The sequence below is a fragment of the Gouania willdenowi genome, chromosome 4 (genome assembly GCF_900634775.1).
Source record: "Gouania willdenowi chromosome 4, fGouWil2.1, whole genome shotgun sequence".
NCBI lineage: Eukaryota > Metazoa > Chordata > Actinopteri > Blenniiformes > Gobiesocidae > Gouania > Gouania willdenowi.
In genome coordinates, this window is record NC_041047.1 from 29,545,499 (window position 1) to 29,559,620 (window position 14,122).

A 14,122-nucleotide genomic window follows, 5' to 3' on the forward strand; every position below is an offset into this window, starting at 1 on the left:
TCGTTGTTTGATAAAATGTTTTATTTTGAAAAAAAATTTTTAATGCCACATTATTTACACTTTGGATCCAAACAAAAGCAAAAGCAGATTTCCTTCACTTATTTTTGCTAAACCAAACATTAACTGAACAAATGACTACAGACAGAAACCCAGAGTCAGAGCGGATACCAGGATGCAGGGTTGGGGTCAATTACAATGGTAATTGATAATTAATTTAAATTATAGTGTAATTAATCAACTTTTACCACTATACCTGTCAGTTCTCTTGAGGATCATTTTACCATTTTAAAAAACAAATACAATTGAAGAGTATACACCAAACATATTATTACCAATATTTGAATGGATAAGGAAGGTAACCATGGGATAAAGAAACTAATTAGATGACAGATAATATGGAGTCAAAACTGACCTGTTATAAGAGAGGAAGGATATATTTTATGGGCTTATTTATTAAACGCTCAGTTCAATTGTATTTGAACTTTAGGAATAGAGAATGTAATTGACTTTCAGAGGAAAAATAATCATTGTGATTTTAATTGGAAAAAAAATGCTGGTAATGTAATTGACCCCAACCCAGCTGGGATGTACGCAAGTTGTAGCAGAGCCAAGTGAAGCCGTCAGCTCTGTGCTGCAGTGATGTGACAGGGTGAGTAGAAGATCCAGCTGTTAGCCACACTCTTCTGAATCATACTTAAAATCCTGCATGATTTCACTCAGGGCCTCTTTGTTCTTGATGATTCTAGATGAGGAAAGAAACACTCATTAACAAACGAACACCAGGTTTCAGTGTTTAGTCTAATAAAGAATCAAAGCATTTAGTGGGTACGTGTCTCACAGATAAGAAGCCACTGGCTTGTGTCAATATTTCATATGCATAGTAGGGCTGGGCGATATTAGGGATGTCCCGATACAACTTTTTTATTTCCGATATGATACCGATATTGCAGCCTTGCGTATTGGCCTACACCGATATTAGCATGACTCAGACAAGCTTTTTTTTTTTTCTTTTAAAAAAAAAAAATTACAATGACGAGATCAAGTGATGTTACTCAAACAGAGAACAATAGTCAGCAACAGTAGGGATGAGAAAAACTGACCTATTTATTATTAACCAATTGGTTACATACATTTTAACCTTCAACATAATATCTACAGTATTCTACAATTGAATAAAATAAATTAAATGTTTTTTTTAAAAATCAGAGAATGCGGAAATTTGAATCCGATATCCGTTTTCAGGCTAAAATCGGGACACCCTAGGTGATATATCGAGAATCAGGATATATCAAGTTTTCTGTTTTGGCGATGTAGAAAAATTACAATATTGCCTATATATATATATATATATATATATATATATATATATATATATTTCATGTTGAAAAGTTCCAATTGTGCAAGATTTGGTCTCTTCCTTTTTAAGTTTATACATGAGATGTTTACTGTACGCAAGGGAACCATGACAAGATTTATTACCAACAATAAACGTGGGGGGTGAAAGTAACTAGTAACTTTTACGTTGATTACGATGTCATTGAGCTACTTTTTTTTACTTTTACTTGAGTATTTTATGTATAAATTACTTGAGTATAATTTCAATCAAGTAGCAGTAGTTCTACTTGAGTAGATTGTATATTAGGACTCTTTACACCTCTGGTTGTAACTCCAGCAGTGGTTTGGTGAACATGGAGTTGGTAAAAGCTGCTCTTACTCCTGCTTGATGTCCTGCACCTTCTCCTGCCAGCTCTCATCCTCGGGGTGGTCCTGGATCTGCTGCTTCACCAGCTGCAGCTTGGCAGTCTGCTCAGAGACACATCACATTAACATTTAGTGCAACACACATCAGTCGACTGGAGGACACAGCAGAGACAGGAGGATGAACACACTAGGCACAATAGGAGTTTTACGCCGTTATTTCAGAAGAAAGCCAGTTATTATTATTATTATTATAGCAGCCAATAAAACGTGACCTGAAAGAGCCACGCATTACTTCTAGACACCAGCAAAACCTTTACTTTTCAAATGACAACAAGGCTTTTTACATCAGTTATGATCAGAGGGAAGAACAGAAACAGACGACTTGTTCTCAGTACAATAACAACAGTGACGTCAAACTGATTTACCAAGTTTAAGCTGTTCATCAAATATATTCTCAGTCACAATGTTCTAAAAAAAACTCTGCCACCCTGTGGTCAAAAAGTGAATTCACATCCATTATAACTTCAATTGAATTTACAGTGAAGAAAATAAGTATTTGAACACCCTGCTATTTTGCAAGTTCTCCCACTTAGAAATCATGGAGGGGTCTGGAATTTTCATGGAAGGTGCATGTCCACTGTATGAGAGATAACCCAAAAAGAAAAATCCAGAAATCACAATCTATGATTTTTTAACAATGTATTCGTGTGATACAGCTGAAAATAAGTATTTGAACACCTGTCTATCAGCTAGAATTCTGACCCTCAAAGACCTGTTAGTCCGCCTTTAAAAGTCCTCCTCCACTTTACTGTATTATCCTGAATCAGATGCACCTGTGTGAGGTTGTTAGCTGCATAAAGACACCTGTCCACCCCATACAATGAGTAAGACCCAAACAGTCAGCATGGCTAAGAGCAAAGAGCTGTCCAAAGACACCAGAGACAAAATTATACAACTCCACAAGGCTGGAAAGGGCTACGGAGAAATTGCAAAGCAGCTTGGTGAAAAAAGGTCCACTGTTGGAGCAATCATTAGAAAATGGAAAAAGCTAAACATGACGGACAATCTCAATCGGAGTGGAGCCCCATGCAAGATATCACCTCGTGGGGTCTCAATGATGCTAAGAAAGGTGAGGAATCAGCCCAGGACTACACGGCAGGACATGGTCAATGACCTGAAAAGAGCTGGGACCACTGTTTCCATGGTCACTGTTGGTAATACACTAAGACGTCATGGTTTGAAATCATGCATGGCACGGAAGGTTCCCCTGCTTAAACCAGCACATGTTAAGGCCCGTATTAAGTTTGCCAATGACCATTTGGATGATCCAGAGGAGTCATGGGAGATAGTTTTGTGGTCAGATGAGACCAAGATTGACCTTTTTGGTCATAATTCCACTATGCGTGTTTGGAGGAAGAAGAATGATGCGTACCATCCCAAGAACACCATCCCTACTGTGAAGCATGGGGGTGGTAGCATCATGCTTTGGGGGTGTTTTTCTGCTCATGGGACAAGACGACTGTACTGTATTAAGGAGAGGATGACTGCAGCCATGTATTGTGAGATATTGGCCAAAAACCTCCTTCCCTCAGTCAGATAATTGAAGATGAGTCGTGGCTGGATCTTCCAACATGACAATGACCCAAAGCACACAGCCAGGAAAACCAAGGAGTGGCTTCGTAAGAAGCATATCAAGGTTCTGGAGTGGCCTAGCCAGTCTCCAGACCTAAATCCAATTGAAAATCTTTGGAGGGAGCTGAAAGTCTGTGTTACTCAGCGACAGCCCAGAAAGCTGACTGATCTAGAGAAGATCTGTGTGGAGGAGTGGGCCAAAATCCCTCCTGCAGTCTGTGCAAACCTGGTGAAGAACTACAGGAAACGTTTGACCTCTGTAATTGTAAACAAAGGCTACTCTACCAAATATTAACGTTGGCGTTCAAATACTTATTTTCAGCTGTATCACACGAATAAATTGTTAAAAAATCATAGATTGTGATTTCTGGATTTTTCTTTTTAGGTTATCGCTCATACAGTGGACATGCACCTTCCATGAAAATTCCAGACCCCTCCATGATTTCTAAGTGGGAGAACTTGCAAAATAGCAGGGTGTTCAAATACTTATTTTCTTCATTGTATATAGCGCCACTTACACCAATAGTCATCTCAACGCGCAAAATATAAAATTCTTAAAAAAAAAAAAAAACAACAACAACAAATCATGCCCCAATGAATAACAATTTAAATATTTACATGTATTATGTGAACAGATAGATGTAAATACATTTGAGTTTATGATAATCACATTTGTAAATTACAAAATAATCAGGCACATAATGAGGCTATCGTGTCTAACAGCACAATTCATGGTTTAATATAAACTGCTCATATTTACTTAAGAATAGGAATTATTATATAATTAAACCATGTATTGTCTGCTAGATCTTAATATGTAATGTATGGCATAATTTCAATCTTATACCTGAACATTTGGCATTATACAGGAATGGTTTTTATCCCATCAATTATTAGTTAACTTAATTTTTTTTATTTCTATGTTGTGTGTGTATTTCAGTTAATGTTATGTATAGTGTATGCTTTGGTTATTGTGTTGTATTTTAGTTATATTTTCTTAACTACTGCTTTTGCAGTATAGCTAATGGGAATCTAAATAAAAACAAACAAATAAAAACAAACCTCATCAAGAAAAAATAGAAACAGTTGATTTTAAACTTGGAGTTGATAACTTACAAGCAACGTCTTACATCTGAGGGTCTTTATTTTTCAGCAAACGGTTTAAATTTACTTTGAGCTGCTGTATTACAGTGAAGTATTTAAACAAAGATGATAATGATGGGATATGGTCAATTTAAGACTTTTAAATATAAATAATAGTATTATTGATGTCTTTCTCCTAATATTTACAAACACAAGGTGCAGCTGCCTCTGTCTTGCTGGCTAATCAAATGAATGTTTTCAGGATTTATTTACCATTTGAGAGCCAACAACTGAAAGTCTGAACAGCTGCGATAAAATCCAATTTGATTAGATCCAAATGTGGGTCTGCAGCTTTGATTTTGTTCCATAGTAGACAAAAAATATTGTTCATTGAAATACAGTTAGTGTGTGAATTGATGTACACGCGACTGCAGATTTTGCTCTTCTATGCAAGACAATACATTTTATTTTGGCGGTTGTAATGCTGAACAAAGACCAAACACCATCATCCAACACGTACCAGCTCCAGCTTCTGCTTCTCTTTGCTCTGAAGGTTTTTGATGTGCTCAGACAGGTCTGGTCGGTCAAAGTCGTCGTGCAGCTGTCGTTTGATCTCAAGCACTTCCTTGGAGATGCCACAGAAGGCCTGTGTGATCTCATGGACCAGCTGCTTGTAGTGGTCAAAGTCATATTGAGGAGCGGTCCTCAGGTAGGCCTCATGTCCTCTGGAAGGTGTTCACCAACCGATATGAGCAGAAACAAAACAATAAATAATCTTGTACACTCCACTCAGGCTGATCTGTTTACATATGATGGTAAACTGAGGGTTTGGGACCAAGACTCAAGACTCAAGGCTTGAGGGCCAAATTCTTCCTTGTGTAAAAGAAACTTAACAATATTTGCAGGAACTCAACAGTTTTCCCAGTGCTTATATGGCAAGATGGCAGTCATTTTTAATGTTACTTCCTATTTTTACTGTTAAAAAAACTAAAAATTCTTACAATATCCTTTAATTTTCCTCAAATTATTAGCATTTCATTTCCCATAATTAAATATAAATTGGAAACAATGTTGGGTCTGATATCTATCACTTACTGCTTGGATATTGTCGGTTTCTTACATATTTTGTATTTTATGTGTATGTAGAAGTGCAAACTAGGGAACAATAATGTTGAAATTACTCGTTTTCCCGCATAAAAGTTGTGGCCCACATGAGATCAAACTGCTTCGTATTTGGCCCCTGAACTAAAATGAGTTTGACGCCCCTGTGCTACAGCAACAATAATAAACAACTTCTCTATCACCATTGTGTTTTTTTTTTAGTCTCCAGCACTCAAACTGCACACAAGAATATCATGTGCAAAAACTTGCATTGAAATTTACTTTCTATTTCTATACCTTGTGACAGCTTTACACGTCCACTACCATAGTAATTATTAACTTCTCCAAACTCACTCTTCAAAAAGTCGATACGTCTCGACTCGCTCAGTCTGAAGATGGTAAAACCTTTGGATCACAGCTTTGAAGTCTGAGGGAACCTGGAAAAGAAAAATCAGTCTGTGGCTGTATGTTGTATATGGAAACAAAAGATATTCAGAGCAGATATAATCAGAGTGTGGTATGAACCAGTGGTTCTCAACCTTTTCAGTCCGCGACCCCAACAATAAAGGTTCCAGAGACCAGGGACCCCCACTGTAGCTGAAGGTGGTTGAACACAGACATGAACATTGAAGAACAGTCATGTGGAGAAAGGGCCATCTATAAGGGGGATAAACGGGAGAGATTTTTGGGGTCCATCCATAAAGTCTGTAAACTGATGATCCATTGTTCTATGAATCTGTGATAACCACTTTTATTTATTCATCTAAATAATATCCACTGTTATTCAGGAAGTTTAGTATTTGCACCATTAGTATATAGTCATCTTAAAGATGTAAATTATTGTTTTAATCAGAAAATAAAATGGGTTAAAAGTGACCAAAAATGGTGGATTTTAAAAAACACAGAAATTGGTTAAATATTGCTGATTACAATTGCCAAAAACAGAGAGAAAAAGTGTTTAAAAAATGGTTCAAAGTGTCAATATTGGTTTAAAAGTGGCAGAAAAAAGACAGAACTATTAGTTAAAACTGGCAAATAATAGGCATGACAAATCGTGAATGTGGTTAAACTGGCAAAAATCAAGTGACAATAATGGGTCAATATACTGTATGTGACATTAGGTGTAAAAAGTGGTGGAAAGGGTTTATAAGAGCTGAAAATGTCTTGAAGTGGAGAAAAAAAAAAAAGGTGCAGAAAAGACATTGAAATTTGATGGAAAAGTGGGAGTCATTTAGCAAAAAAAAGAGCAAAAAATATGGCAAGAAAAAGTGTTGAAAATACATTCAAATATGACAAGTTTGGTGTATTTGAAAAAAAAGGTTAAAAAAATAAATAAAAATAAAAAAGGGGCTCATAGGTTCAAAACATATTCTTAGTTACCTGACGTTATCTGGCGACCCCGTCCCAGTGTCTCGCTACCCCAAATGGGGTCCCGACCCCAAGGTTGAGAACCCCTGGTATAAACAATGTGCACAGTATCCATTTTTAAATATGATGAGAAAGGGCAAACATTTTAGAGTAAACTAATTTGAGCAAAATTTGTCATATTGGCAAAAAACAATCTATATACTCATATATGAGCCATGTCGTGAGTAAAGGGATGAGGAAAGGTTCACAGGTGGATGATTAAAAAAAAAAAAAAAACAATATACTTGACTAAATGAAATGTTGCCAGATAAACTTTTTGTGCGCAGGATTGTTTTTCTATAATCTGGTTTAGTCTCTTAGTTCCTAAAAATGTAGTTCTGGATTTATCATCATAACACGAGATTTTGGACGATTATTTGCTCCAAACTTCATAGAAAAGTTAGAGGATGGAACAAGCAGGTCAGAAAATGGATGGATGTCTGTAGTTTACAGGGTGGAATCAACATTAACATTAGGTTGTGTTACATGCTCCACATGTAGTTAAACTAATGCTACACGTCCTATATATTTACATTCTCAACCTGACAGAATCAAGACCTTATTAAGTGAATAAACGACATTAGACAAAGAGTAAATAGAAGCTCTAGGAACAGATAGCTGTCGGTCACAGCAGTGTTGTTGTTGATAAGGCAGCTCAGTGTTAGCCTAGCAGCACATGCTAACGTCAACAGACTTCACGCTGACCGAAAACTCACCATGACGGCCTCCTGTAATCTCACCGTCTCTTAGTTTTTTATGTTTATCAACAAAACACGTTAAAATGTGTGTATCCACTGTGCAGTTACTGGATTTAAGAGCGAGAAAATATAAACAGAATCCTAGTTAGCACAGCCTTCTTTTCCACCAGCCAATCAGAGGCCGGAGGAGATCCCCCATGAGCCTTTGCGGCGGCAAAAACGGTGAGTTCCCCACCAGGAGGCGCTAGAGAGTCTAAAATGCCCGTCCCGGACTCGTTTCCCACTGATTTCACGAGAATATGTCCTGTGTTTGCACAGCCGGAAACCATCGATTTAGGACCCATTAAGTTAGGACCCTCTGTTTACGACCCTACCGTTTTCTCCGCAACAGCACCAACTAAAGGCCGGCTGGGAATGCGGGTTTATGAGCTGAACTTAGAGCGTGGACTTTAGTCTCAAGATGGATGGCGATAAGCGTATGTTTTAGTTCTGAATCGTATCTAGTGTAAATGATGCCTGGGAAAAGAGGAGAGGAGAGGAGAGGAGAGGAGAAGAGAGGAGAGGCAGAGGGACTCAGACTACTCAACATTTAACCATGTGAAGAAAAAACATTGGTGGTTAATTAAAAATAGAAAAGTATGCTAAACGTAGGAAGTGTTATTGCAATGGTCAGAATTTTTTCAATTAAAGCATCAAAATAATTAGCGCCCCATGCAATAACATTGCACCTGGCATAGTGCTTTAATAATAATTTATCAATTATATAAAATCATATAGGATCCATCTGCTTATGAAATAATGACATTGTTTGATGAACCTGATTATTAACTACATTGTTAATGAAAAAAAAAAATATATATATATATATATATAAGGCCGGATTAACCATATGGGCAACTGACAATTGCCCAGGGGCTGCGCCTCTAAAGGGCACGTGGCAGTGAGGGAATAAGGAAAATATCTGGTTTTCTCTTGCTTATAATATAAACTGAGCAGTTGCGCTGCACAGAAACCCTGCACCTGCCTGTGGCTGTGAGCTGAGACCCTCTCAATGAGGCCCTCAGACCTCAAGCCTCCGGCTCAGACATCCGGCCTCGAGTTGGTGCTGTGGAGAAAAAAACAGTAGGGTCCTAATCCGAGGGTCCTAACTCAATGGGTCCTAGACCGATGGTTTTGGGCTCTGCAAGCATGTACTATTGGATTTCACTGCTGCTTGTCTGCAAACCATAGACATCATAATTTGTATATAATGTCTATGTGCAAACACTTGAGTGAGAATAGTGTGTTTATTGATGGTTATAAATACATGACGCTAACCAGTAACTTTGACTTGCGACAGTCCTTACTGGTATGATGCTTTAGTGCATGTCTATGGAAGAATGAACTATTAAAATGTTCATAAATGACCAATTTCTCTAAATTCAAGGGTATATTTGGGTCTTTGGGTCCTAATAGTTTATTTTAGTGGGAACAGAAAGATTCCAATCATATATATTTCCTCACAAAACTCATTAACTGGCAAAAGTACAGTATGTATCTCAAGTATTGTATTTACCTGTGTCTTTTTGTATTTATCAACCTATATACGCATGGTAAATAGTAATAGTAATAAACACGACATAGAACAATGCTGATAATAATGGCCAGAGGCATTGCATATTATTTATTAGGCAATCAATCTGATTATAATTAACATTATTATTCCAAAATGTGTTCAGAGTAAGGGTTAGAGTACATTGCATATAGGCCTTCATATTAAATACTGTACATCCAATACATTGACAATGTCTTACTACAATTTTTTGTTAAAAGGAACATGCAATTTGACCAAAATAATGTCTCAAATTATGAATTTCACATGTAAGCTGTGCTATAGATGAGACAACGTTACGTAAGCTGTTTATTTTATGGAAAGAACCGCTCTGCAGAAAAGGTGATCGGCTGCAATCTGCCATCTCTCCACGACCTGTACACCTCCAGGACCCTGCGGCGTGCAGATAAGATAGTGGCCGACCCTTTCACCCGACACATGGACTGTTTACATCTCTCCCCTCTGGCAAGAGGCTGCGGTCCATCAGGACCAAAACCTGTCGCCACGAGAACAGCTTCTTCCCCTCGGCTGTCAGCCTCATGAACAATGTCCTCCTCCCACATAACACAGACTATCATCAGCCCCACAGTCAGAAAACATCACAGTAATGTGGAGGATGTAAACTGTTTTATATGCCTTACGCTAATGTTCACTGGTCTTTTAAACTATATATATTTCATGCTTTCCGTGTTATTCCCTGTACTTTACTTCTTCTTTTTGTAAATTGCTTCTCATATTTTATTTTATGTAAGTACCTGTTCTTTCTTTCGCACCAACACACCAAGAAAAATTTCTTGCATTTATGCAAATATACTTGGCAATAAAAAAACGATTGTGATTCTGATTCTATAGATAAACATGACAACACAATTATTCAGAATAATAATACCAAGAAAAATTATAATTACAATACAACCAGTTAAATAAACATGATAGAAATAAACAAATACATAATAATAATAAGCTGCAACTGTTAAAAAAAAAACCCCCACAGTAACACGGACATTTACTACAGTAGCCCACATTAGCATTAAATAACATAATTAAGCATCAAAACTGACATTAAATGACAATACTGTAATGGACTGGGTTTTATGTTTTGAGTTATGTTTCACATGTAGTTTATAAAAAGGTTAACAGATGTTATGGTTTCCCATGGCCTGGAGGCATCATTGTTACCTGCAGATTTCTCTGCCAATGTTCGTCTTTGTTTACGTGTTTTGCGTGTTGATTGGCTAAGAAGCTGGAAAAGGACGGGCGTAAGCGCAGAATGCAGAGAGTGTTTAAATAAAAACAAAGTCACGGAGAAACAACACAGCGGAAAAAAAAAAACGGACATTTAAATCAAATAGAACAAAGTGACGGTGAGACAACACAGAAAAACGGACCAGGAAGAACATGGCACAACCGTAGACTCTCAACCAACGGGTGACCATTAACTGTAGACGCTAGACCAATGAGCGGTCGGAAGAATCTACAGTTTACGGTGTGGAAACCCTGAGTCACTTGAATGTGTCGCTAAGGACTTCCCTCAGTCAGTCGTGTACAACTCATACTTACCTGGCAGGGGAGACACTTTGATCAAGAAGAAGGTTCACCCATGAAATCATATATGAGAACATCAGTGAAACCAACAGAAGGTTTTCACGGCGTGCCATCAACCCGGAAGTCGCCATTTTGGTGATAAGCAGCCGGTTTACAAACAGCGCACAAACGAGCAAATCCAGAATTTTGAGAGGAAATAGTGAACTATTGCCGTGTTTTTGGCTGTACTAGTGTACGAGTGTATTAGTCAGACTGTGAAGAACGTGTTTTACAGACTGCCAAAAGTTATAACAGATCAGGGAAGAACAATGTCTGCATTTTATCGTCAGTAGTTCTACATCAGGAGAGCAGTGACATGAGACTAGCTCACCGTTATTGCACCATTTGTTATTGATGTATATGCAAACACCACCGTCCTCATCTCCCGTCTTGCATTAAAATCCAGCTTCAGGTAATCCAGTTTGTTCAGTCGTTTCTCCCACTCTGTGTCAGAGCGGATTTTACACCAGGTATTTTCTGGTCGCCAAAAGGGGGGGTCTGAGATTTGCCCTATCATGGATTTACATGCTTTCAACAGATAGCTCAGGAAATACAAGTTCAGGATGTTTACACATGCCTCCCTGTTATGCATGGTGCGCCAGAATGATTGATTCACGTCAGTCGACCTGAAGAATGCGTATTCCCACTTTTTGATTTATCCTCCCCACAGAAAGTTTCTACGATTCGCTTTCCAAGGGGTATGCTACAAGTACCGGGTCCTCCCTTTTGGCCTGTCTCTCAGACCGAGGGTGTTCGTCCGGTGCACAGATGTAGCGGTGGCCCAGCTAAGACAGCGGGGCATCCGCTTGGCCACGTATCTAGATGACTGGCTGCTTTTGGCACAGTCGGAGGTGGAGGCCAGAGCGCACATGCACATCCTGTTGTGTCACCTGGTCGACCTGGGTTTTATCATAAACATGGAACAAAGCATGCTGGTTCCGGTACAGGAGACTCTTTTTGGGCCTATCCCTGCTTTCGGTACCATTCACGGCGCGTCTTTCGGAGGCACGGGTGGAGACTTTCACATCGTGCCTCACACTTTTCCAAACAGGAAGATACGTCCAATTCAGGACGTGTCTTTGTCTGCTCGTTCTTTTGGCATCCTGGTGACCCACCTCAGCCGTCTCCACATTGGAGAATTCCAGCTGTGGGTGGCAGCATGTGGGCTGGATCCAGTGCGTCATGGTGCATGAAGAGTGTTGGTTACGCAGGAGTGCGGAGGGACTTTGCGCCACTGGCGTGCCCCATTTTTCTTGATGCAAGGGGTGCCTTTGGGCACCGTCACATCCGGGAAGGTGGTCACCACGGACGCCATCCTAACGGGTTGGGGCGCGGTGTACAAAGAGCGATCGGTGAGAGGACATTGGAGTGTGGGGCTCCAGCTTTCCCATATCAATTACTTGGAGCTCTCAGCGGTGTTCCTTGCGCTTCAGCACTTTCTTCCATTCCTCACGGGCTATCACATCCTGGTGAGGATGGACAATACAACCACGGTGGCGTATATCATCCACCAGGGCGATTTGCACTCCCTTCAGTTTCACTAGCTGGCGTGCAGACTGATCCTGTGGAGTTGCGATCGTCTCCTGTCACTCAGAGCGACGCACATCTCAGGGGTTTTCAATTCGGGCGCAGACCTGTTGTCCAGGGGCGCGACGTGTTACGGGGAGTGGAGACTTCACCCAGAGGTTGTGGGACAGATATGGGCCCGTTACGCACGGGCCAAGGAGGTTCTGTTTGCCGGGAACAAAAACGTATAGTGCGCACTGTTTTTCTCCCTCCACAGTCTGAAGTTGTCTACTTGCTCCCCTAGGGGTAGACACGTTAGCAAACGCTTGGCCACGCACGCTGCTTTACGCGTTCCCCCCGCTGGCTCTGGTGCCCCCCACCCTCACCAGGGTGAGGGAGCAGGGGCACAGTCTGCTCCTGGTGGCCTGCAGTGGCCGACATTTACCGGCTGCTGTGTGCTCCCCTCTGGCATCTCCTGCTGCAGAGGGACCTGCTGTCACAGGCAGGGGGCACAGTGTTTCATCATCACCCAGAGCGCCTGGTGCTATGGGTCTGGCCCCGAATGGCGCAACCTGTCAGCCGTGGGACTCTCACAACGTGTGACCTACACGATTCAGTGCGCCAGGGCCTCCTCCACTACGTCTCTGTATGACTGCAAGTGGAGGGTGTTTGAGGAGTGGTGTCATCGGGAGGGAAACGTTTCTTTTCAGTGCTCCGTGGGAGTGATCCTGTCAATCCTGCAGGAACTGATTGACAAATGGAGGGCTTTTTCTACAGTGAAAGTCTATCTGGCAGCTATCGCTGTGGGCTTTAGGGATAAGATGGCGAGTCAGCATCCGCTGATCGTTCGCTTTATGAAAGGGGCACGCCGGATCCTCCCTGTGTCCAGGCCGCTGGTGCCGCCGTGGGATTTGGCTGTGGTCCTGGAGGGACTTAAACACCCACCTTTTGAGCTAATGGGACGCGCAAATTTGAAGTTTGTGTCCCTAAAGGCAGTGTTACTGCTGGCTTTGGCTTTGGCCAAACGTGTCAGTGGCATCCATGCACTGTCAGTCCACCCGTTGTGAGCTCAATTTTTCCCTGGCAACGCTAGGATGGTGCTGAAGCCCAACCCGGCATTCGTGCTGAAAGTGTTGTGCTTGTGTTGTCCTATTGATGTTACGACCTTCTCTGCCTCACAGAGTGAGCAAGGGCCTCATCTGTTGGGTCCGGTAAGCGCTGTGCATGCGCACGTGGATTTGACAGAGAACTTCAGGAGGAGCGATCAGCTCTTTGTCTCCTGGGATCCGCCCCAATAAAGGGAAGTCTGTTAGTAAGCAATGCCTGTCACACTGGATGGTGGAGGTGATTTGTTTTGTTTTGTAAGGGTCTGCAGCCGCATGTGGGCTTGTGTGCACATTCGACTCGGGGTATAGCCAACTCCTGGGCCCTGTTCAGGTGAGAGTCTGTGCAGAGGCGAGTTGGTCCTCGCCCCTCACTTATGTAAATAACCTATAGTTTTTGTCTTTTATTCTCTCTCTCAACATGTCTATAACTTTGATCAAGTGATTTTGAGATTTCCTTTACTTTGTCATAGCCAAGGTTTTGAGTTGGAGCCCAGTCTGACGAACATTCATCATACAGTGTTTGGCTCGAAGTCACTTAACAAAATAAACAGGTCCAGAAAGTTAATAATTAATAATGTTAATTATCAATCCGAGTTAAAATGGAAAGAACTGATGTTGACAGGTAGTCATGGTAACTCAAGAGCAGTGACGTCACCTCGGTGACGTCACTATGTTCCAAAACGACCGCTATGAGATTGGCTTTAAGGCCTTGG

General features: G+C 40.7%; 1 protein-coding gene across 1 annotated transcript; it reads right to left on the minus strand.

Annotated features, from left to right (window-relative positions):
* Nucleotide 1: 1 nt before the first annotated feature.
* Nucleotides 2-7,820, minus strand: rex1bd (required for excision 1-B domain containing). The gene is made up of 5 exons (XM_028445524.1): nt 7,641-7,820; nt 5,872-5,954; nt 4,937-5,141; nt 1,715-1,803; nt 2-742 (listed from the first exon to the last, which is right to left on the minus strand). The coding sequence occupies exons 1-5, from the start codon at nt 7,641-7,643 to the stop codon at nt 670-672; spliced, it is 453 nt and encodes a 150-aa protein (XP_028301325.1). The 5' UTR covers nt 7,644-7,820; the 3' UTR covers nt 2-669.
* Between the last annotated feature and the right edge of the window lie 6,302 nt (nt 7,821-14,122).